The sequence below is a fragment of the Ovis aries genome, chromosome 1 (assembly GCF_016772045.2).
Source record: "Ovis aries strain OAR_USU_Benz2616 breed Rambouillet chromosome 1, ARS-UI_Ramb_v3.0, whole genome shotgun sequence".
In the NCBI taxonomy this organism is placed as follows: domain Eukaryota; kingdom Metazoa; phylum Chordata; class Mammalia; order Artiodactyla; family Bovidae; genus Ovis; species Ovis aries.
Window position 1 is genome coordinate 66,665,055 of NC_056054.1, and position 26,733 is coordinate 66,691,787.

At 39.7% G+C, this 26,733-nt stretch overlaps 2 protein-coding genes and 1 pseudogene across 3 annotated transcripts in view; 1 reads left to right on the plus strand and 2 right to left on the minus strand.

Annotated features, from left to right (window-relative positions):
• Nucleotides 1–1,433, minus strand: part of LOC101103547 (guanylate-binding protein 6-like) — a 39,004-nt gene extending 37,571 nt beyond the window's left edge. For both annotated transcript variants that reach the window (XM_060400674.1, XM_027964734.3), the window contains exon 1: nt 1,373–1,433. The gene's annotated coding sequence lies outside the window, so the exon portion shown is untranslated. The remainder of the gene's footprint in view (nt 1–1,372) is intronic.
• Nucleotides 1,434–5,925: 4,492 nt separating this feature from the next.
• LOC101114327 (guanylate-binding protein 6-like) lies at nt 5,926–26,018 on the minus strand (annotated as a pseudogene).
• On the plus strand, nt 21,655–23,185 carry LOC114115616 (E3 ubiquitin-protein ligase KCMF1-like). The gene is given in 2 exon segments (XM_042240304.2): nt 21,655–22,597; nt 22,600–23,185. Coding segments are annotated over 2 exon segments (1,143 nt in total). The 5' UTR covers nt 21,655–21,681; the 3' UTR covers nt 22,827–23,185.
• Nucleotides 26,019–26,733: the final 715 nt, after the last annotated feature.

A 26,733-nucleotide genomic window follows, 5' to 3' on the forward strand; every position in this document is an offset into this window, starting at 1 on the left:
TTTTGTTCATTGGGTCCATTTCAACACAATCTGCAAATGCTAGGCTACCAAGAAGAAAAGTCTACAAATAAAATTTTCTATCAATTTAAAAAAGCAACCGAGTTCAAACACTGTTCCTGCACTATCTCCTTTTGTCTGATTCCTCAGTTGAGGAAGCAAAGAATAGGAAGGTAAAACATGAGCCTCTAACAGTTATTATAACTAATTGTCTTAAGTCATTCTTTCCAGGGAAGACTAAAGGAATCTGTAGGAAGATGTGAGAGGAGCAACTGCAAACAACTTTACAGAATCCAGGTTTGTGGCTTCTTAGTTTGAATGAGTCAGAGGACTTTTAACTTCAAATTAACAAAGCTTTTCAATCCTGTTTAGGATTGATCTACAAAATTGGATCTACAGAACAATCACTGGACAGGACTGATTCTCCATGTTGAATAAATGTTACAAATGACTCCATTATGAAAAACAGACCAACAGACAGAGAGTGATCACAAGTGCCAGTGAGAGCAAATGAGCAAGAGGGAGAGAGAGCAAGAGGGTTTTGAACAATAGTACTTTTTACAAATAAAGATCAGGGATTTGGGGACAATGCTTACCTCCACATAGAGATTTACAGAGCTCTCACTCTGAAGCTTCCTTAAGTATGACTAATCTAAATATTTAAAAGAAACTATTCCTTTAGCTTATAATTTCTTATAACCTCCTCAAAGGAGACTGTCTTGTTTTGTGAAGTCTATGGATAAGATTCTTGAGAGTCCCATGAACAGCAAGGAGATCCAACCAGTCAACCCTAAAGAAAATCTGTCCTGAATATTCATTGGAAGCACTGATGCTGAAGCTGAAGCTCCAATACTTTGCCCACCTGATGCAAAGGACCAACTCATTGGAAAAGTCTCTGATGCTGGGAAAGATTGAAGGCAGGAGGAGAAGGGGATGACAGAGGATGAGACAGTTAGATGGCATCACCGACTTATAGACATGAATTTGAGCAAGCTCCGGGAGTTGGTGATGGACAGGGAAGCCTGGCATGCTGCAGTCCATGGGGTCACAGAGTCGGACACGACTGAGTGACTGAATTGATGCCACCTACAGAGCTTGACAAGCAAGATAGGCAGGTAGGTTCCTATAAGTTTTTCCACCCCACTTGCTGCCCCGAGTTGACTTTCTCAGATAGGACATAGTGTTTCTGGTGATCACTTTGCAGCCTGTACTGTTCTAAATGGAGAGGCTGAGCTTACTGTGAACTAAAGCCAACCACAGACTCTTGCAAGCCAGACAATAGGCAATGTGCCTTCCTGCCCTATCCAATCGTTACTCTTAACCTGAAATCAACTTGGAGTTCAAGCTGAAGTTGCACTAAAAGATACAGACGTACCTGCTCCACACACCACAGGTCCAAGAATTCTTCTCAGTTGCCTCTCACCCGTTGCTCACTCACTCCTTTCACCTTTTTGTCCTTCATTTATCAAAGGTAAAAAAGACTCAGTTACTCATTTCTTCTAGTAAATTGGTGTGGTTTCACTGAAATTGAAAGTATAAATAATTCCTGGTATTTTTAGAGTTATCAGAGTCTTACCAAATCCACTGGTCATACCAGGAATACAGGTGTGTGGTGAAGATTAGAAGAAGTCAGTTTACTCAATGGCCACATCCTAAAAAGACATTTCTACAGCTTCTTTTAGGCCTTCCCATGTTGGAAGGCCTTTATAGCTTCTCTTCTCTATACCTCTCTCTCAGTTGGCTTCAGTTTTCTTGGCAACAAGAAAAATAGAAAATCCATAGCACAAATGTAAGCAAAACTGTATAAACAAGTATATTTCAAGCACTTTTCCCTTAGCTGGGATTCCTGGGTAATTTGGTTAGGGAAGCACTTTTAATATAATTCATAATCTATATACTTAATTTAGAATATCAAAAAGGAAAGACACCACTTTGCTGACAAAGGTTTATATATCAAAGCTATGGTTTTTCCAGTAGTCAAGTATAGACATGAGAGTTGGATCATAAAGAAAACTGCATGCTGAAGAATTGATGCACATTTTATGCACATAACTTGAAAGGATGAACAGAAAAATGGTCTCTGACCTCAGATGAGCTTTAAGGTGTTAATGAAAATATTTATTGAAAAAGTACTGAAATATTTACCACCTTAAAATAATTACTAGACAGCAGTTAATTATACCTGGATAAGGACTCTAGTAATTACTTGCTATTACCTAAACCAATATGCCCCTACTTTAACAGGGGAGTGTGTGCATCTTTCTGGTATCTGGGTCACAATGCCAAGTTGGATCCTGAGTCAAGTCCTTAAATGTCTCATTTCCTGACTGCATATCTACTTGAATAATTAGTCTCCCAGAGGGAGATAGAAAAACTCATTTTTATTTTTCTTGTCCTGGAGTCTCAGGATCCTTCTTCCTGAGGATCCAGATCCTCCAGGGAATGAGTTCCTGATCTGAAACTGGCTCAGATCAAGACTAAAACTTCTTTGGGGCTATAAATCAATCGCCTCCTCATAAGTGGAGAAGGCAATGGCAGCCCACTCCAGTACGCTTGCCTGGAAAATCCCATGGATGGAGGAGCCTGGTGGGCTGCAGTCCATGGGGTCACTAAGAGTCGGAGACGACTGAGCGACTTCACTTTCACTTTTCACTTTCATGCATTGGAGAAGGAAATGGCAACCCGGTCCAGTGTTCTTGCTTGGAGAATCCCAGGGACAGGAGAGCCTCGTGGGCTGCAGTCTACGGGGTTGCACAGAGTTGGACGTGACTGAATCGACTTAGCAGCAGCAGCAGCCTCATAAGCTATCCTTGACTCCATCCATTAATTGTTTCCTCCCTATTTCAGTTGACCATGTTTTATTCATCCTCTTCTGAGTTCTCTGTGGTCAGTCTCCACTGTCACTTCAACATTGCCACACAACTATCACTGCATCCACCTGGCTTCTGATGTGTAAAAGCGAACACCTCACCTCCAGGTGACAGGGTCTCTCATCTCTCCTGGTTAACACCACCAGGAGTCCAGTTCTGAGGTGGCACATCATCCCACCTGCCCTGACACATAGCAGGAAGGTCAGCATGGAATGTTTTAAGAATGACAGGATCCCTCTCAACAGTGCACATTCTTTTTTTTTTTTGGCTAGTTTTCCTTCTAAAACCTTAAAGTTCCCTTCAGAGATAAACAATGAAGGCTACTGCACCATTTCAAAGGATCACCAGAAAATTTTTACCTTACTTTAGAAGTGAATATAAGAATTAAAGAAACATGGCCAAAATGAAACAAAAAGATTAGGATGCAAATTTTGTGTTTTCCAGTCCTTGATTCTTAGCCTTAAACACTTCATTGAACTGGCTGATGTCATTTCTTGGAGCAAGGAACAATTCATCATTCAGTGGTCAGTTTCACATCCCATTAGTATTGATTATTAGTATTGTATTTTATTATAATTTCTGCTTTATTTATGAATATTGTTTTTACACATTTTTAATTCTATTTTTTATTATTTTTAATATAAATTTATTTATTACAAAATTTCAAACGTAGAATATATAATGTAAACTAAGTGTCCTTCCTCCACCTGATCCCACCCAGTTTTCCCCAGAAAGAACCAATGTCACCAGTTTTCATGAATTCCTCTTTTTTATCCACAAAAACTACACTAGACTCAAGTTTTGACAACTCATTTTTTTCACCTTAAAATATATCTTGGAAATAAAAAAATATATATATATCTTGAAGATTTTTCTATAATAGTATATATAGACTCCACTGTCAAATTATTTCAGTGGCTACATAGACATCTACTACATGTGTGTACTAACTTTACGTTTATATTACAACTTTTATTATTTATTTTTATTAACAGCATAATTCCTCTCATTTATGTGTGTGTGTATAATTGTGTGCATATATTTTCTTAAAAGTGAACATGTTGTATCAAGTCATACACACATTAAACATAAGAAATATTAAGATCAATTCTCAATAGAAATTTTAAAATTTATACTAATGGCAACCCACTCCAATATTCTTTGCCTAGAAAATTCCATGGATGGAGAAGCCTGGTGGGCTACATACAGTCCATGGGGTCACAAAGAGTCGGACACGACTCAGCAACTTCATTCACTCATTCATACTCCTATATGAGACAGCCTTTCTTTCCACACTTTCTCACATAACTTGTTATCAAATATTTTTACTTTTGTCAACCTGAGGAGTGAATGATTATATTATTTACTAATTATGAATAAGTTTGATTATGTTTTAGTTATTTTCTGTTAACTACTAATCACATAATCTCTTTCACGTTGTTTAAATGTGAAACTTTAAGCTTTTCCTATGATAAAAGTTGAAGATACATTTTCAGAGAGCCTTTTGTCTTTTGGTTTTTTGAACATAAAGGATTTATTTCAGTTTTATGCACTTGGAAGGACTGATGTTGAGGCTGAAGCTCCAATGTTTTGGCCACCTGATGCGAAGAGCTGACTCATTTGAAAAGACCCTGATGTTGGGAAAGATTGAAGGCAAGAGGAAAAGGGGATGACAGAGGATGAGATGGTTAGATGGCATTACCGACTGAATGGATATGAGTTTGAGTAAACTCCGGGAGTTGGTGATGGACAGGGAGGCCTGGTGTGCTGTGGTTCATGGGGCCACAAAGAGTCGGACACGACTAAGCAACTAAAATGGACTGAACTGACCTGATATAGTCTGGGTTTTGTGTCTTACTTAGAAATGACTACCACATTCTGAGATTTTCAAAAATTGTTTGTGTTAACCAACTTGCATAATTTTAATTTTCATGTTTAAATGTAGGAAATCTGGAATTTACTTTGCCATTATATATATATATGTATATGTATAAATAATACATAATCTTTTTTTCTAAGTGGCTGTCAAGTTGTCTTAACATGATTTATTCAACAGTTCATTATTTCCCACTAGTATGAAATAAAATCATCAGGATAGCTTCTAGAAGTGTTTGTCTCTATCTCTAGACTATGTAAACTGTTCTGTACCTTTGTCTGTATGGTTAGGACCCAGAGGGCCCTGATCTGATGAATGCAGCTCTACAACAGGCTTTTATAGGGAGTAGACATGGCTCCTCTTCTTTACTTTTCTTCTGGAATATCCTGATAATTTTTAAAAGTATGTTAGGCAATCCCATTTAAATATGTAGAAAGTTAGTAGTCTACCTCTCTTTACAAAAACATATTTTTACTACAGAACACATTAAATTTACAAACAAATTAGAGGACAATTCATTTTAATATGTTTAAACTACATGATTCTTCTTTTGTGATTTTCAGCGGCACTCGACACATTTTTTTTTCAAAGTAATTTTTACCTCTATTGCAAATTTAGTATCTTTCAACCTTTTAAAACAGCAGGTGCAAATCTTTTCTGTGAAGGACACAAAAGGAAATATCTTGACTTTGTGGGTCAAGCTATGTTTGTGGAAACTATTCAATTCTGCTGTTGTGGCATGAAAGCAACCAGAGACGATATTCAATGAATGAGTATGGAAGCGTGCCAATAAAATTTTTTAGAAAAATAGGCAGCAGGGCAGATTTGGTCTAGAAGCCAAAGTTTTCCAACTCCTGGTATAAAGTTATCTGTTTTTCCCTTTAAACTAACTGGTAAAACCAGTAAAATGTGTCAGACAATGATGTCATCTAGTAGGCACTTTTTATGCTTAAAAGCTTTCAGAATGAAACTAAAAAACATGCATGCCAAAATTAGGGTGGAGCATATATCCACATTCTGTGATATACTTAAAATACAAGCTAATCCTATTTAAACAGTGAGCTCAGGTCCTTCAGACCCTGGCCAATTAGTTTAGCAGGAGCAGACAGAATAGCAGGTGCTTCAGTGGCAATTGTGTCCAGGCTCTGTGAAATCCAGGGAGCTTTATCCTTTTTACTCTTCTCAATTGTTTCCGAGATGATTCATCTCTGCTTTCATCCCCTCAGCTTTCCCACTAAATCCTTCAATAAGCAGATTGATTTGAACCTTGATTTGAACCTAAAAGAAAGGAAGGTAAGAGAGGAAAATGCAAAGTTTGAAAATTCTTATTTTTTCAAAAATCAGATTTTATATTTAAGAACTTTGCTAAATTATCTGTTTGACACATATAATTATTCTCTCTTATTAGATCATCATGGAGAAGGAAATGGCAACCCACTCCAGTGTTCTTGCCTGGAGAATCCCAGGGACTAGGGAGCCAGGTGGGCTGCCATCTATGGGGTCGCACAGAGTCGGACATGACTGAAGTGATTTAGCAGCAGCAGCAGCAGCATTAGATCATCAAAGGATAATATTTACAGCAGAGAATATCTTCTGAGTTAGATCTGGACAGTGAGAGGAAGGATAGTTCCCAACCTTACTAACATTCACACACCATTAGGCTGTGAATTTTGCTCAGCTGCTAGGGAAGCTCCCCTGGAGTAGGAAATGGCAACCCTCCAATCCCTGCCCAGTGATATTTCCTTTCATCTGCTCCAGGAATCAAGGAGTCAGAATTACATGCAGTTGTACAAACTCACAGTCTCATATGTTTGCACATTTACTTGGGGCTCTTCCCTTTGAATACCATCTCAACTTGAACAACATGTACAAATATTTCAATTTATATCCCCCTCCTTTTCCAGGGGATTTTCCTAAACTATGTGCTCAATGTGAAAATCAGACTCTAATATATGCTGCTGTTCTCTCCTGCCTCTTGTGAGGTGTGTAACTTTAGGCAAGTTATTTAGACACCGTGTGCCTCCTAGATCTGTAACATCTATAAAAGTAGACTTTTGTAAGCGTTATGGAATATTTTTACCAGGATTAAATTAAAATGTTTAGAGAAACAGCTTAGCAGTGTGCCTCTAGGCAATAATGGTTCAATATACTCTGGTGTGCTATTATTATTAAGTTTATTATCACCATCAGTGAAGCCCAGGATCACAGTTACGTAAAGTGCTATCCCTCTATATGCAGATGTCTATTTATTTGACTTGCTCTTGCATTTTGATCCAGCCTTGAATACAAAGATTCTGACTTTGCATCATAAATCCTCAACACGTGGCACATAAAATGTTACTTTGTTGTATGAAGAAATGAATAATTTCTGTTCTGTCTCTTGTGATTTTAGAAATCCATTTCAGTGGGGTGGGGGATGGACATTTCTCCTCAGAGATAAATACCATGTAGTGGGCCTTAAAAACTAAACCTTTCATGATATCCCCATGCTCTCTCATTACCCACACATGGTGTTTTGCTCTCAGATTTTCAGGAGACCCTCTGGACTCTATTCTGTAGGCTCCCCATGCTCCCCTTGTTCCTCACCTTCACTCCTTTCCTGGGCACATGGAAATAGTCCCATTGTAACCTTCCCATTGCTTTCCTGCAGAGTTTGTTCCCTCCAGGAACAGAGAAACTTCCTTCTGAAATACTTTTCATTAGGGCCTTTGAAAGCAGATCAAGTTTAGCCTGGCAGTATTTAGTAGATGCCTCTTCACTCTGCAGCAAGAAACCTTCCTTATTCTTTATAAGTGCTTACAGGGTGAATGTAGAGGAATGTCACCAGAATCAAGGAACAGAGAAGATAAATTTCCAAGGAATATAGTAGAAGAATTGATCTAAGGTGGTCCTCATGAAAAAAAAAACCATTCCAGTGGAGCCACAGAAGCAATGTAGCCAAAATACAGATGTTTATTCCCAACTCTGAAACCTCTGCAGGCTTCCCAGGTGGCACAAGTGGTAAAGAACCTGCCTGCCAATGCAGGAAACATAGGAGATGTGGGTTCAGTCCCTGGGTTGGAAAGATCCCCTGGAGAAGGGCATGGCAACCCACTCCAATATTCTTTCCCAGAGATTCCCATGGACAGAAGAACCTGGTGGGCTATAGTCCATAGGACCACAAAGAGTTGGACACCACTGAAGAGACTAAGCATGCATGCACACACTGAAACCTCTGCGAGAGTATGGTCTGTGAAATACTGCAGTTATCTATTCTCTATCATTCCTAGTAGCTATAGGATCCCATGGCTCTGTCTTCAATAAAACAATGACAACTAATAAAGAAAGTAAATAGAAAGACAACTAATAAAGAAAATAAATATAACACACTTGCTTTTGTTAAGAAAGTTTGCCCATGGAAATCAAGTATCAAGGAATGTTGTTCAGTCGTGTCCAATTCTTTGTGACTCCATGGACTACAGCACACCAGGCTTCCCTGTCCTTCACTATTTCCTGAAGTTTGCTCAGACTCATGTCCATGGAGTCGGTGACACCATCCAACTATCTCAACCTCTGTCTCCTATCTAGGAACAGGAATGATTTTACCCAGCGAACAACCATCTCAGGAATGACTTAGTGGAATTCTAGAACCATGCCACAATCACTAAAGGAGAAATCAATGCTCAATGCTACTTTTGCTTGAGAAATCAGAGACATCCTGAAAACTTTCCCAAGCTTTAAGGAAAAAGAAGCAAAGATAGTTCTCTAGCATTCTCTCTCTCTCATGAGAATCCAGACTACTTTTCCCTGAATAGCAGATAAACCCCAGGCATCACTCTAGAAGGATAAGAATCAAAAAGGACAAATACTAAGACAAAGTACCATGAGCTTCTTCTGGAATTTCTATCAGTCATCCTTGAAGGAGCACCCCCATGAAGATGACAATGGCTTCCCTTTCACAGGTTACGTGCATCTCCAGCAGCTCCTGGAGCGTGTCTGCAGGGAGGCTCATTCTCTGGGTCATCTGCTCATTGTAGTGATCAGCTGCCTTCTGCACAACTTCTGAGTTCTCCAGCTGAGCCAGAGTTGTCACTGCATTCTCCAAACAAGGAATTGTTCCAGTATTAACAGCATCGACCTAAGTTACCACCAGAGTAGCCAGCCCTGAATAAAGTAGAAATATGAATAAATATCAAGTTCTCACTCAGTGAGATTCAAGGTTGTGAAATTACAATTCTCAAACCAGACACACACATTCACACACACACACACACACACACACACACACACACAACACACCCCTACTTATTTCTACAGTCATCACCTTCATTTTCACACTCTTTATTATTCTCTAGTTCATTACATTAAAAAATATTAAATATCTATCTTCATCTAACATAATTACAGGTATCTGAGAAAAATTATTTCAGGTTAACACAAATTAAAAGAAGAATATAAACTGCACAAATAAATTCTACAGGATAATAAAAATAATGTTTATTCCTGATTCCTAAACTGTTCATGGGTTTTCTGGGACTCAGAAACTAATAGTTATTTTGGACTGATTTAAATTCTTAAGAAGTCTCCTTGAGAAAAAGACATAGTATAGAACTTTTCCTGAGAAGACAATGTCCTCTATTTTCATACCCAGCTAGTGATTTTATTACCAATGGTGGGATTTTTCTTAAATTAAGCAACCCCAGATAGCAGTGACAAGGGTTTTGGAAAGGAATTTGCTGATCCCATAATGACAACAAATTTCTAAAACATTTACATATTTATCTCTGAGGCATGACACTTTTTAAAATAACTACACACTTCTACGTACGAAACAAAACTACTAAAGAAAACATATTATAAATAGTCAACACATAACAGGCCACACAGAAATATAATTTTGAAAAAGGAAACTCATCATTTCCAGTGACCTTCACCCCTTCCCTGAGGGTCTTGGTCCTTGCATGGATAAAGATACATGAACAGAAATTATTTGATTGTTCCTTGAATTTAGGATTCACTTGGCTTTCCAAAATTTCTTCAATATGGGCTAGGAATTCCTTTTCATGTACTGGCTGGTCAAAGATGAAACACTTCCATTTTGGAAAAAAAATGCCTGATACACTCCCTGGATATGTTGGAATTTTTAACTTTGGAATTCTGACCTAAAGAAGAAAGAAAACAACAGAGTCTTGGCATAAGGCAACTAAAAATTTTTATGAGTAGGGATTTATTTTTTAATCTTTGGAGTCTTCTATTCTCATAGAACTCCTCTAACATATACATAAAAATTAAAAATCAAAGTCACATGAATGGCATATCCCTGGAGAGCAATTTTAGGAAACAGCAGCTCCGAGTAAAGAAACTTCCATCTTCAATGCACAGAAATACACATGGTACTCAGTTCATTGATGTTTATCAAATAAAAGATTTAATGAATGATGATCAAATATCAATTTCTGGTTTATTCCAACTCATCTTGGAGTAAACCTTAGGAACAAAATGAAGAGGAGCTACAAACAAAAGCAATGGAGTAATGATTAACATGGGACATAGATACCGTGTTCAGTTAAGGAACACTTCATTGACTGAATTCACATAATACAGATAAGACTAGCCATTTTAGGTAGAAACTCTGAAGACTAAAAGGAACCTAAATGTAATTTGAAGAACTTACCACTACTCCATAAACACAGCACTTTTTTCAAGTACTCACCCACCTTTAAATGTAATTCATTACAATGACTTACTAATATAAAATAATGACCAAGTAAATAAATATGACTAAATAGTGACTGAATATGTCAGAATAAAAAGAACGATATGATAAGGAAAATAAAATGAAAGATCTGGTTGTTATCAGAAATAATGAAAAAGTATAGATTGAAAGAAAATCATAAGGTTTTTTAAGGTTTAAAGTCACTTTTTGTAGAAGATACAACTATCCACACTCTAGAAAGTTATTGCCTTCCTATCCACACTCTAGAAAGTTGTACCCTTCCTTGAGAAGAATAAAAAACTAACGGAAATATATCTCTCATTATTATTTTATGCCTAACAATTATGTCATTTTTTTTCTCAAATCAAATCAGTGCAGTTCAGTCACTCAGTCATGTCCGACTCTTTGCGACCCCATGAATTGCAGCATGCCAGGCCTCCCTGTTCATCACCAACTCCCAGAGTTCACTCAGACTCACGTCCATCGAGTCCATGATGCCATCTAGCCATCTCATCCTCTGTCATCCCCTTCTCCTCCTGCCCCCAATCCCTCCCACCATCAGAGTCTTTTCCAATGAGTCAGCTCTTCGCATAAGGTGGCCAAAGTACTGGAGTTACAGCTTTAGTATCATTCCTTCCAAAGTAATCCCAGGGCTGATCTCCTTTAGAATGGACTGGTTGGATCTCCTTGCAGTCCAAGGGACTCTCAAGAGTCTTCTCCAACACCACAGTTCAAAACCATCAATTCTTTAGCACCCAGCCTTCTTCACAGTCCAACTCTCACATCCATACATGACCACTATGGAGAAATCATAGCCTTGACTAGACGGACCTTTGTTGGCAAAGTAATGTCTCTGCTTTTGAAGGGAGAAGCATAATAAGGGAAGCAAGCATCTGGTTCTTGAAAAGTCTTAGTTCCCTATTGTATCTGAAGGTTAAGGTACAAATTATCTTCAGTACAAACTAGTTTTGAATAATTTCACTTTGTTAAGCCCTATTCTTCTTGGGTGAGCATAACTGTAGTCACTAGAACTTATCAAGGAATAACAACCTAGATCGCAGTCACCATTTCTGTGGCCCTTGATCTAGTTTCAAATTTAAATGCAACCCCAGAGATGATGGACAGTATTTAGTAGATCCCCTCTCTACTTGACTACTCACTGCCTAGATCATGCTCTGATACCTCTAATCAGCTTCAAGGCATTATCCAAGTACTCATCTTCTGTGATAGGATAAACATGTACCTTCAACTTCAGGGTGAAATCCCGTACAGCCCAGATAAAGTCTGGAAAGAAATTCATAAACTCTGGAATTTTCTACTTCATCCAATTTGGAGAGGACTTGGCCCTGGTGATTTCTGTGAGCTCTGACACATAGCTAGGACTTGGTTAAGGAAAAAGAAATTTCTACCCACAATTCCCACATTTTCTTCATAAAAATGACTGTAAACATTCTCTTTTGCCCTTGATCCCCACTGTTCCACAAAGACAACTCAGCCACAGGGAAGGGAAATCCAGTTCGGTCTCCATTCTCATCAATTTCTCAATAAAACTGGGAAGGATACTGCAGTTTCTCCAGTGCATCATTGTTGATGGTGCTCATGCTGTTGTTTACCAGAGAACTGCTCAGAAGCACAGCTAGGGCAAAGATCACCCTGGAAAACATATTAGAGCAAGCACTAGCAGTCTTCTCAGAAATTCATTCTTATTTCTTTAATCAGTTTTCCATTTGTTATTTCAGATAGTAAAGTATTGATACAAAGGAAAAAACTTTGAAAACAGAATTAAAAGTAAAATCTGAGTTTTGTCAATTACATTGACATTTCCTGTGACCTCAGTTTCCTCATCTAAAAAGGAATTCTGATAATACATTCCACAAAGAGCCTCCTTTTTTTTTTCCTGAATGGGATAAAATGAGATAGTATGAGTAAAAAAACAACATAGAGTGACTTTAAGCAATTCATTGTTCAATAATAAGCAACATCACATATTCATTTAACAAAAAGTAAGTCACAATGTATACTATCCTAGTCACAACTGAAAGCTCAGAATAGATCTAATTAAATTAAATGTGTATGTACTGCTACTAAACATTACTTATCTTTATTAGTTATAAAAAGCAGGTAAATATGATAGTGAATACACTCAAGAAGGCTATCTCATAGTATTTACAAACATTTTAAAACACTTGAAAAACAAATACAATGAAGATGACAAAGGGTTTACATATTAGCAGTGAACCTAAGCGATGAAATTGATAATCATTATGGAGAAGGCAAAGGCACCCCACTCCAATACTCTTGCCTGGAAAATCCCATGGATAGAAGAGCCTGGTACACTGCAGTCCATGGGGTCGCTAAGAGTCGAACACAACTGAGTGACTTCACTTTCACTTTTCACTTTCATGCATTGGAGAAGGAAATGGCCACCCACTCCAGTGTTCTTGCCTGGAGAATCCCAGGGACAGGGGACCCTGGTGGGCTGCCATCTATGGGGTCGCACAGAGTTGGACACGACTGAAGCAACTTAGCAACAGCGTATCAAATAAAAACAATGAATATGTTGAGGGAGACCAAATAATGGAATAGAAGGATGTGGAGCTCACCTCCTCCTATAGATACTTCAAAAATACATCTACTGTGGAACAGTTCTGGCAGACTGCCTACTGAACCCTGAAAGAAGATCTCATACAATCAACACTGTAAGAAAGATCACCATATAACCAAGTAGGAAGAAAGAAAACAAGGAATCAGGATAGGAACTGCAGCCCTGGGAGGAAGCTGTGAAAGAGGAAATGTTCCCTCACCCTGGGAACACCCTTAACCAGCCAGGAGATCAACTGGGACAGATAGGGAGGTTTAGAGGCTCAGAGGAGAGAGCACCAGCAAGCTTGCAGCAGGCAGAAGAGAGGGAGACCAGCACAGAGGGTCCGTGCCCATCACTGCACTCCCCCTCCCAAGATATGCCTTGGCTGGTGTGCACAGAGGCTGGGCAAGGAAACTCAGGTTTCTGTGGACAGACTTGAGGAGAAGACTGGGACTGGCTCATAGATACACCCTGAAGGGGGCAGGAATGTGGTATAAGCTGCAAACAAGAGTGTTTGCAGGGAGGAGCCCAGATCCCCCATAGAAGCCCTATTGTTTCAGCTTGGATATAGAGGCATAGGGCCCGCCACCACAATCTCTGCCTGCTCACAGTGGGTGGCCTCCATCTCTAAGAGCTCTGAAACCCATCAGTACCTGTGAGTCGACCACAGGCAGAGGCAGGGCTGAAATCTGACCCTTGTCCCAGCAGCCCTGTGATCTGTGGATTTACACTGCTTGTAAACTCAGCACCTGTGGGACATCCAAGTAGATTACTGGTGCTCCCATGGCTGGGGTGGGTCTGATGCCAGCAGCTGTGAGTGTTGTGGGTGCTTGCACACTGAGGGGGGACCTGGGATCTGGGCTGATTCCACCGCCTCCACAGCAGGTCCAGGTATGTGATGACAGCAGTCCCAGTGCCTGACCTTAGAATATCTATGGTGACAGATCTGCACTGCTGGTTTTATCAGCACAGCATCTGAGGGGCACCCAGGCTGATAGCCTGCATCTCCACAATTGAGGCAGGGCCAAGAGCAGTGCCAAGAACAGTGTACCCTGTAAAGCCAGCACAGTGGGTGGCAGGCAGCACCACAGAGTGTACTCCCTGGTGGAAAGGTCCAGCAGAGGAATACTCATTGGCTTTTCTCCCAGCCCCTCCTAACACAGGCCACATCTCAGAAACAGATGGCTTCAAGTCCAACAACTGGGGAGCAGACTCTGCCCCCAGCAGGGCCGTGACAACCACAGAGCAAAGAGAAGGCCACACTCAACATCCAGTGCAGGCTCTGTTCACCACAACACTAATCACATGCCCTTTAGCGGGCCCCACTCACCGAGGAAAGATGTGGCAGGCACCAGGGCTAAGAACAGCACTCTCACCAGAAACATTAGACTCATGCCGGCCACACAGGAACTCTCCCACGTAAAAACGGCCCTTCTAGACCACAGCAGATTACCAAATTCTGAATTCTTCTCAATTCATTGAAGTTCTCATTCGTTCAGAGAAAAGTGAAATGAAGAAGCAGAAGAACCACTCCCAATTAAAAGATCAAGAGAATTCCCTGAAAGAACAAACAGTGAAATTCTTTGTTTCACTGTCTACCAGACCCCGAGTTCAAAAAGGAGGCAATAAAAGTGCTAAAGGAATCAGGAAAGGCTACCAATAAAAATGCAGACCCCTATAACAAAAACTAAAAACTACAAAGAGGGACTAGCTCAAATTAGAAAACTCACTTGCCAGGATAAAAGCTAAGCTAAAAGCAATAAATAGCAAACTAAATAATACAAAAAAAGAAAAGTAAGTGATATGAAAGATAGAATAATGAAAATCACCCAGTCAGAACAGTAGACAGAAAAATGGTGGGGGAGGGAAGAAATATATGGTATTATAAGATAATATACAGCATGCCAATCCACCCAGAGTAGGGATCTAAGAAGAAGAAAGAGAAAGGAGGATTTAAAAAGCATTTGAAGAACGTATGGCTGAAATTTTTCCTAACCTAAAGAAGGAAACAGATATTCAGGTACAGGAAGGAAAGAAGATTCCAAACAGATGAACCCAAAGAGACTTATACCAAGATACATTATAGTTAAAATGGCAAAATCTACATGATCACCTCAATAGATGCAGAAAAAAGTGTTTGATAAAATTCAACATCCAGTCATGATGTAAAAAAAAAAAAAAAAAAAAAAAAAACCTCTCACTAATGTGGATATAGAGGGAACAAAAAATAAAGCTGGTGATGTAACCCTTCCAGACTATGCTAAAATATACAATTATTAACACAGTGTGGTGCTAATACAAAAACAGGCATATGGATCAATGGAAAAAAAACTGCCCCCAAATAAACCCATACAACTATGGTTCATTATCTACAACAAAGAAAGGAAGAATATACAAGGAGAAAAGATAGTCTCTTTAAAAACTCATGTAGGTAAAGCTGGACAGCCTCATGTAAACTAATGAAATTAGAATACTGCCACATTTTATACAAAAATAAACTCAAAATCATTTAAAGACCTATAGAACATGGTACCATAAAACCCCTATAAGAGAGCATAAGCAAAACATTCTCTGACAGAAATCATAGCAATGTTTTCTTGGCCCAATCTCGCAGTTCAATTCAATTCAGTTCAGTTCCTTTGCTCAGTCGTGTCTGACTCCTTGTGACCCCATGAACCGCAGCACGTCAGGCCTCCTTGTCCATCACCAACTCCCAGAGTCAACCCAAACCCATGTCCATCAAATTGGTGATGCCATCCAACCATCTCATCCTCTGTTGTCCCCCTCTCCTCCTGCCCTCAGGCTTTTCCAGCATCAGAGTCTTTTCAAATGAGTCAGTTCTTCACATCAGGTGGCCAAAGTATTGGACTTTCAGCTTCAAAATCAGTCCTTCCAATGAACACCCAGGACTGACTTCCTTTAGGATGGACTAGTTGGATCTCCTTGCAGTCCAAGGGACTCTCAAGAGTCTTCTCCAACACCACAATTCAAAAACATCAATTCTTCAGTGCTCAGCCTTCTTTATAGTCCAACTCTCACATCCATACATGACCAGTCTTCCAAGGTAAAAGAAATGTAAACAAAAATAAACAAACAGGTCCTAATCAAACTTAAAGGCTTTTGCACAACAAAAGAAACATAAACATAATGAAAAGACAACCCTTGGACTGGGAGAAGGTATTTGTAAATAGTGCAACCAATAAGCACTTAATTTCCAAAATATACAAGCAGCTCATACAACTCATATCATAAAAACAAACATTCCAACCAAAATATGGGCAGAAGAGCTAAGTAGATATTTCTCCAAAGAAGACTCGTGTCCGACTCTTTGCGACCCCATGGACTGCAGCCTACCAGGCTCAGCAGTCCATGGAATTTTTCAGGCAAGAATATTGGAGTGAGTCGCCATTTCCTTCTCCAGAAAGAAGACATACAGATGGCCAAAAAGCACAAGAAAAGATGCTCAATGTCACTAAGTATCAGAGAAATGCAAGTCAAAACTACCATAAAGTATCATCTCACACCAGTTAGAATGGCCATCATCAAAAAGTTTGCAAATAACAAATGCTGGAGAAAATGTGGAGAAAAGTTACAATTTCACACTGTTGGTGGAATTGTAAATTTGTACAAACACTATGGAAAACAGTATGGATGTTTCTTTAAAGAAAACTAAAACTGGGGCTAGTATATGATTCAGCAATACCATTCCTAGGCATATATCTTGAAACATCTAATTCAAAAAGATGCTTGCATCGCAAAGTTCATAATAGCACTATTTATAATATCCAAGACATGGAAACAACCCAAGTACCCAAGTACCTAATCAACAGATAATTGGTTTATGAAGACACGGTATGTAATTTTACATATATATATAAATATATGTAAATATAAATATATAAATGTATAAAATATATAATATATACACATTACACATAATAAGTTACACATTATAATATATATACTATACATATTACATATGTATACATTATATATGTTATATGTGTATATAATGTATATATTATATATATGGGGCTCCCTGATAGCTCAGTTGGTAAAGAATTCGCCTGCAATGCAGGAGACCTGGGTTTGATCCCTGGGTTGGGAGATCCCCTGGAGAAGGGAAAGGCTACCCACTCCAGTATTCTGGCCTGGAGAATTCCATGGGCAGTCCATGGGGTCACAAAGAGTCAGACACAATTGAGCAACTTTCACTTTCACTTTCACGTGTGTGTGTGTGTGTGTGTGTGTGTGTGTGTGTGTGTGTGTGTGTGTGTGTGTGTGTGTGCTAAGTCACTTCAGTCATGTCTGACTCTGTGGCCCTATGGACTATAACCTGCTATGCTCCTCTGTCCATGGGATTCTCCAGGCAAGAATACTGGAGTGGATGGCCATGCCCTCCTCCAGGGCATCTTCCTCACCCAGGAATCAAACCATCAAACCCCACATCTCCTGTGTCTTCTGCACTGGCAGTTGGGTTCTTTACCATAAGCATCACCTGAGAAGCCTACATATATATATACACATATATAACAGCATATTACTCAGCCACAAAAAAGAATGAAATAATGCCATTTGCAGCAACATGTACAGACCCAGAGATTTTCATGCTAAGTCAGACAAAGACATACATTTTATGATGCCACTTATATATATAAACTAAACAGATAATATCAATGAATCTATATACAGAAGATCAACAAACTTATGGATATGAAAGAGGAAAGGGAGGGAGGGATGGGATAAATTAGGAATATAGAATTAACAGATACAGACTACTATACATAAAATAGATAAGCAGTAAGGGTTTATTGTATAAACAGGGAATTATATTCAATACATTATAGTAACCTAGTTGAAAATAATCTGAATATATATATATATATGTATATGTCAACTATCTTTCAATTTTAAAAAATTCCTTTTCTACATTCCCCAGACCCTCAGTGTCCAGAAGGACCAGGGTGTGGCTCTCCTTGGAGGGGTGGGGAACACACCACATCCAGATGCCCTTGGTTTCAAACTGCACTGTGGAGCCCAGAAGGAAACCTGCAACAGAAGGGGGGAAAGTAACATTCAGTGACAGCAGATAATGTAAGCAGCCCAGGAGTTATGATATTAGACTCATAAGATTGTAGGTGCCCTAGAATAGAGAATAGAACTACTTCAAGGATGCTCACTTTTGTGTACCATCTAACCACTCATATCTTAAACAATTAAATTCTTTCACATACGTTTGGTTCCTTCATAATTCTAATTTCATTTCCCAATGTGAGGAAATATCTATGCATGCCCACATGGTCTAACAGTGTACTAGATGAGAGAAAGGGCATGCTATATGGAAGAAAGTTTTGATTTTTTAACCGTTCAACAATCATGACTCCCTAAAGAAGTTAGGCTAGTTAAATGCATTTTAATTAGATCAAGAACTTAAAATAGTCCAAGGAATAAATAAGACAATTTATTCAATAATTATCTATTAATTACCTACTTAGGTTTCAGGCCTGTGAGAGTTGGGCTATAAAGAAAGCTGAGTGCTGAAGAATTGAAGCTTTTGAATTGTGGTGTTGGAGAAGACTCTTGAGAGTCCCTTGGATTGCAAGGAGATTCAACCAGTCCATCCTAAAGGAAATCAGTCCTGAATGTTCATTGGAAGGACTGACATTGAAGCTGAAAGTCCAATACTTTGACCACCTGATGAGAAGAGCTGACTCATCTGCAAAGACCCTGATGCTGGGAAAGATTGAAGGCAGGAGGAGAAGGGGATGACAGAGGATGAGATGGTTGGATGGCATCACCGACTCAATGGACATGAGTTTGAGTAAACTCCAGGAGTTGGTGAGGGACAGGGAGGCCTAGCGTGCTGCAGTCCATGGGGTTGCAAAGAGTCGGACACGACTGAGAGACTGAACTGAACTAGGGTGCAGACATTGGGAACATGTTCAGGATAAGGAGATACAGCAGTCACAAAAAGAGACAAAAACACCTGTTTTTTAGAATCTTATAGCCAGTGAATGCTAAAACTGCTATATAGCCAGTTTATGGACAAGCCAGATGAAATCTGGTCTTAATGGACTGGAGAGTAAGGGATTGGTGGGAAAAAAGCAGACACTTACAAGCTCTCATAAAATGTTGTGGCTACATCTTACTTCTTAACTTGTTTTGAAGATACTGTGAATCACAGTTAATTCAAGGGATCTCAGCAGCAGTTAAAATGTTTTCTAAGAGGAATATTAATATCACATTACATTTATACTGATTTTTTCAAGTTGTGGGAAAACAAAACTTCTGAGTATCCTACATTGAACCAAGATAGACATGGTATTGATGGGTGATTGATGCTGTTTCTATATTCTCATTTTCTGCCCAAGAAACTCAGTAAATAGTTCTCTGTTTTTCTCAACACCTCTTACATATACCCAGTGTCTGATACTCTTTACTTTAAGCCATACTCACAGGCTTTGTAGGATTTGGATATGCAAGGTACTACACAACACCAAGATACTGGGCTCTAATCAGATTTTTCATGAGGTCTAGCTAAAGCCACATAAAAATAACACTGAACTAATAAATAATATCTTATTATATTAAGTGGAGAGGAAGCATGAGACGAGATGGTCAGGGAAGATCTCTGATAATAAACAGTTGTGCAGAGCCTTAAACAAAAAGAGCTGGCTGGATGAAGAATCGGCAAGCACTGCAGGCAGAGTGAACCACAAGTGCAAAGATCTGGGGATAGGAATGAACTTGCAGTCTGCAAAGATAAAAAGGAGGCTAGTGTTCCGTAGCATAACCAGTGATGGAGAACACGTAAAAGATGAGCTTGGACAACCTAATAAAACCTGCTGCTGCTGCTAAGTCACTTCAGTCGTGTCTGACTCTGTGCGACCCCAGAGATGGCAGCCCACCAGGCTCCTCTGTCTCTGGGATTCTCCAGGCAAGAACATGGGAAGACCTAAATAGACATTTCTCCAAAGGAGATGTTGTTTCTAAGTTGTGTCTGACTCTTTGAGACCCCATGGACTGTACCCCATCAGGCTTCTCTGCCCATGAGATTTCCCAGGCAATAATATTGGAGTTGGTTACCATTTCCTTCTCCAGGGGATCTTTCTGATCTATAGATTGTCAATAAACACCGTAAAAGATGCTCAATATCACCAATTTATTAGAGAAATGCAAATCAAAACTACAATGAAGTATCACTTCACACTGGTCAGAATGGCCATCATAAAATGTCTACAAATAACAAGTGTTGGAGAGGGTGTGGAGAAAAGGGAACTCTTCTGCATTGCTTTTGGGAATATAATTTGGTGAATCTGCTATGGAAAACAATATGTAGGTTTCTCAAAAAACTAAAACTACATTTTCCATATGACCCAGTAACTCCACTCCTGGGCATATATCCAGATAAAATTATAATTAGAAAAGATAGATGCAACCCAATATTCATAACAGCACTCTCTGCAATAACCAAGACATGGAAGCAAACTACATGTCCATCAACAATAGGTAGATAAAGAAGATGTGCATATATATAAAGAAATACTACTCATCCATAAAAAAAGAATGAAATAATGCCATAACATAAATAGAGATTATCATACTAAGTGAAGTCAAAAAAAGAAAGACAAATACTACATGGTATCACTTATATATGGAATCTAAAATATGACACAGGTGAACTTATAAACTTATCTATAAAACAGAAACAGACTCAAAGACAAAGATATAGATATCAAGGGATAAAGGAGTGGCGAGAGGTGGATTGGGAGTTTGAGGTTAGCAGATGAAAACTATTATATATATTAATGTTATAGAATGGACAAACAACAAGGTCCTACTATAAAGCACAGGGAGCTATATTCAATGTCCTGTAAGAAGCCAAAATGGAAAAGAATATGAAAAAGAATGTATATGTATATTTAACTGAATCATTCCACTTACAACAGAAAGTAACACAACTTTGTAAATTAATTATACTTCAATAAAAAATAAATTACAGAAAGATGAGTTTGGAGAAATAAGGAAGATTAGGATCAGAGTGGGCTTCTGAGAAGCATGGATTTCGTTAAGATATAATGCAAGCTTAAGGAGGTATTCAGAGTAACTAAATTAAAGATCACTGATTATTTAAAAAAGAGTTTATTAGGAAGGTCAAAGAAGAAGCAAAGAGGACCCTTCAGGGGAAAAAAAAAAAAAAAAAAACAAGCTTCAGGCAAAAAGACGAGGATGGCTTAGTCTAGGGTGGTAAAATAAAAATTGAGGGGAAGAGAGAGATTCAAGATATATTTAGTGAGAGTAAAAAGAAGACTGAGAGGAGGCGGCGGCCGGGAGCCGGGGAAGAGGGGCGAGGGGTGGACCGGGGGAGGGGAGGAGAGGGGTTTGCGGAGCGCGGCGCCGCAGCCGGGAGCCGGCGGGCCGGAGAGTGACCGAGTCACGGCGGGCGCCGGCGGAGCCGCGGCGTCGGACCCGCCTCCTGGAGGAGCTCAGCCCCGGCCAGGCCCGGCCCCGTTCCCGCCCCGCGCCGACTCCCCGCCGCCGCAGCCGAGCCCGGGAGTCGAGTGAGAGTCGGCAGGCCGGCGCAAGCAGCGCCGGGACCCCACAGGGGACATTGCAGCCGGAGCCCGGGAGGGGCCGCGCCGCCACCGTCTGAACTAGGATGTCCCGACATGAAGGTGTCAGCTGTGATGCATGTTTAAAAGGAAATTTTCGAGGTCGCAGATACCAGTGTTTAATTTGCTACGATTACGATCTTTGTGCATCTTGTTATGAAAGTGGTGCAACAACAACAAGGCATACAACTGACCACCCAATGCAGTGCATATTAACAAGGGTAGATTTTGATTTGTACTATGGTGGGGAAGCTTTCTCCGTAGAACAGCCACAGTCTTTTACTTGTCCCTATTGTGGAAAAATGGGCTATACGGAGACATCTCTTCAAGAACATGTTACTTCTGAACACGCAGAAACATCAACAGAAGTGATTTGTCCAATATGTGCAGCGTTACCTGGAGGCGATCCTAATCATGTCACGGATGGCTTTGCCGCTCATCTTGCTCTTGAACACACAGCCCCTAGAGATTTAGATGAGTCGAGCGGTGTCCGACATGTACGTAGAATGTTTCACCCTGGCCGGGGGTTAGGAGGTCCTCGTGCGCGCAGATCAAACATGCACTTTACTAGCAATGCTACTGGTGGACTTTCTTCTTCTCAGAGTTCATATTCTCCAAGCAATAGGGAAGCCATGGATCCTATAGCTGAGCTTTTATCTCAGTTATCGGGAGTGAGACGTTCTGCAGGAGGACAGCTGAACTCCTCTGGCCCTTCCGCTTCTCAGTTACAACAATTGCAGATGCAGCTGCAGCTCCAACGGCAGCATGCCCAGGCGGCACTGCAACAACTGGAGACCGCACGCAACGCAACCCGGCGCACTAACACAAGCAGTGTCACCACTACAATCACGCAATCCACGGCAACAACCAACACAGCTAACACAGAAAGCAGTCAGCAAACGATCCAGAACTCCCAGTTTCTTTTAACAAGGTTGAATGATCCTAAAATGTCTGAAACAGAGCGTAGTCCATGGAAAGTGAGCGCGCAGACCGCAGCCTCTTTGTCCAAGAGCTCCTTCTGTCCACTTTAGTGTGCGAAGAGAGCTCGTCCTCAGACGAGGATGAACGGGGGGAAATGGCAGATTTTGGTGCTACGGGCTGTGTAGATATTATCCCTTTAGATGTTGCTTTAGAAAACCTAAATTTAAAAGAGAATAATAAAGGAAATGAGCCTCCACCACCTCCTCTTTGATGACATCCCAATTCGCAGACAATGTCCTCTGTGCTGTATTTGCCAATGAAAGTGGACAACAACTATCTTGGGTTTGTTTGGTGATTGTAATTTCAGGTCTGTCGCTCTTGTTACATTGTGTACATTCAAAAAGGAAGAGAGAAAAATATATATGATAATCATTTCCACTTAACTAATTTTTACTTCTAGCAGGTAAATGTAGGTAGCAGTGCAGGGGTGATCTCTGCTTCCTGCACCCTGACATGCAGAAGGCTCTCGTAATACTCCACATTCAAACTGAAGAGGAAAATGGAAATCTCTAATGAAGCTGCTGTGTGTATTTATGAATATTAATGAATAAAAACTGCTTGGATGGTTTACCTTAAAAAAAAAAAAGACTGATAATGTGGATTGGACCTGGGAAATAAACTAATGGAGGGATGTAACATTTGGGGCTTGAGACTGGGAGGTTGGTGGTATGCAATTGAAAAGAAGAATGTGAAAGTAGAAAGTGCATTTAGGAGTAGAGATTGACCAAGACTTTATGCTGAAAATGACAAGTATAAGTGGATATCTTTCCCAAAGAAAAAATTAGGTGGTTTTTCTACTTACGTGTCTGAATTTCAGAAGAAATATTAAGGCAAGAAATTTCACTTTGAGGGGTATCACAATAAAATTCTCTGGACATATAAAGTTCAGAGATTGATGAAACCATTTTGAAAGTATAAATAGAAGAGACAAAAGATCCCAGGGCCAAGTCTTGAAGGGATCTACAATACAGATTATTAGAAGAAAAGCCAGAGGTTGGTAAAGAAATTGAAGAGAACTAAACACAAGGTAGGAAGAAACTCAGAAGAACCCAGCGCTTCAGAAACCAAGGAAGGAAACCATTTCTAGGAGCAGGGGTAATTTTCCTTTTATCGGAATAAGAAACCATTGAAATAAAGATTGGTGACAGAAAAAGTTCAGGTTTCAATTTTCCTGGTGAGAATTAAAATTAGGTGTATTTAATAAGAAATTTGGAGTCTCTCTTCTTGTGCCTCTAGAGGAGTGGCAAGAAGCTGAGATTCACCTGGGATCATGTAGGATTTCTCTATGCAAAACCTCTGTCGCAGGATTTCACTCACCAAGCTTTTCTCTTGCAAAACAGTTCATCAAGTGGGATTTTCCTGTATGATACAGTCCAACAATAGTCACAACCACCATAGGCTGAGAAATCTTGTAAAGAATCTTTAAGATAACTGGTTCACAGACAGCTGCTCATTCTTGTTTTCCACCAAACAGGTGGGAATCAACATGATAGGTCCAGATGCCATGACAACCTGCAAACCCAAAAGAGTCTCCCTGTAGAAATAAAATCACAAGTTCATTTCCTGCCTCAGGGTTAATGGAAGCATATTCATCAGCAGAAGACTGGTGGGACCTCTGTATTTCTGTGGATTTAGTAGACCACAGAGGGCTTCCCTGGTGGCTCAGAGGTTAAAGCGTCTGCCTGCAATGCAGGAGATCTGGGATCAATCCCTGGGTCGGGAAGATCCCCTGGAGAAGGAAATGGCACCCCACTCCACTATTCTTGCCTGGAGAATCCCATGAACGGAGGAGCCTGGTGGGCTACAGTCCACGGGGTCCAAAGAGTGGGACACGACTGAGCGACTTCACTTTCACTTTCAGCAGACCACAGAGGGCTTCCTCTACCATAATCTCTGAAGATGGCATTGCAGAAGCGACAGATATCACCCCTCTACAAAATTTTATTTCCATAAAATTCAAGCAATGTTTATTATACATTAAGAGCCTACATTATGCTGAGCTCTGTGAAACATGCATTACATACCTGACCTCACTGGTATTTATAAGAACCTTGCAAATTGAGATTTTTAATATCCATTTTTGCACACATAGTAGGTGAAGTTCAGAAAGACTGAGGGATTGCTCACATTTATACGAGTTAGTGGTAGATCCAGGATATGAACCAGGGAAATCTGTTTCACTATGTCATCTTTGCAACCACTTATTACACAGAATCATCTTTCTCAACAGCATTGATTACCCTGTATATTCTTCACTCAGTGATGTATAAAGGCTTTCTATTCACTCTCCTATACCAACAATACATTAGCTCTAAGAAGCTAACATGACGAGATCAGTTCCTCCCACTTCTGCAGAATCAGGCTCTTGCTCCACAAACAACTCAGTGGTTTAATACCAGGCTTTTATCTTTTCTTGCCTGACCAATGTTCCATCAAGGGTTCTGGGTGACTTAGTATTTTTTGAATGGTGTGATTTCGTGTTTTCCTTCTCTAAATACTGTCTTTTATTTATTTAAATGAATTGGGTGAACATCTGCTATGTTCTTAAAATTGTGTTTGTTTCCTGAATTAAAATTATTTACAAGCTATGGCTCCTGCTTTCAAAGCAATACTAGATTAACTGTATCAGTTAGGTTTAGGTTTAGTTGTGAGAAATATAAAAAAAAGATGCATAGACAATTTAAATAAATTAATCTCCTATAAATTCTAGGATTAGTAGTCCACAACTAGTAGAGTAGAATTTGTTTCATAAAGAACTGTAGCCCAATATATTGTGCAGGACAGGGATATATGGCCATTATTTTATAATAACTTTAAATGGAATATAATCTATAAAGATATATAATCACTGTGCTGTACATCTGAAACTAGTATTGTAAATGGATATATCTCAAAAATAAATAAAATAAGATAGTATTCCCCTAAAAAAGAACTGTAACCCAGAACCCTTCTATCATAAGCTCAACCAAATATAAGGAGCAGCCCAAATATAAGGTCCAAGATAGTGTACCATCATCATTTGTAATCAAAGTGAATTAGAGACTAGCTAGAAGAATAGGTCCTTCCTTTAAGAACCAACCACTTCTACTTTAAAAAAAAAATAGCTCTTAAGTTATTAAATTACCATATACAGCTGTAAGAGAAGCTGAAATTGCCATGAGTATTCTGGGAAAATATGTACACAGCAGACAAGTAAAGGTTCTATGAGTATGGGGGAGGGGGAAAATGGACATGAGGGGACAGCTACAAGCATTTTCCAGTAACCACTTCAAACTAGGAAAACCACAGACAATATGCTACTGATCACAATTCACTGCTTATCACACTTACAATTGTCTCCACTAAAGTCCAAGCTTCGGGGGACCGGTACCATTGTTTCTCTTATTCTCGGCTCAGTCCCCATGCTGGGCACATAAAATGCACTCAGTCAACATCTGTTAAATTGAAATTATCCTGAGGCAAAGGGATCCGTGTGAGGTTTATGTATCTGAGAGAAAGCTGTGTATACACAGTAACAGTATCTTGTGTTGAGGTGACTTAATTCAGCTTAACAGTACAAAGAAGAAAAGCCGTGAGGAACTCTAAGGGGTGACAGTACAGGGGAGCATGGGTTTTCAGAGGCAAGGAGACACTGTGAACAATGAAGAGAGGGAGGAGCCATTGATGGTAAACACCCAGAGATCTCACTGTAGTCGTAAGCGAGGAGGCCAAGGATGACCTTCCTGAGCACATGTTTACTGCAGTGATGGACCAGGAGCCAGAGCTGAAGGAAGGAACAGCCATGGGAGTGAGGGAGAGGCAGGGATGGCAGCTCTCTTCCTAGAAGGAAAGGTAGGAAGGTGTCTGGATAACAAGAGCTATGTGCTGACGTGCTTGGTGCTGAAGGTCATGGCCTCTGCTAACAACACCCCCAAATAATAATCAGAATTAGAAAATTAAAAACTTATACATCTATTTATAAGTAGAGAATGCAAATGTCCCAAAATACCACCAGGAATAAGTGTAAATGAAAGGTATATGATATTTCATTGTAATTAAACTTTCCCTGTAATTCAGACTGTTTTTTCAAAATAGTTTAATTTGAAATAATTAAATAGTAAATGTATCATTATTGCAGG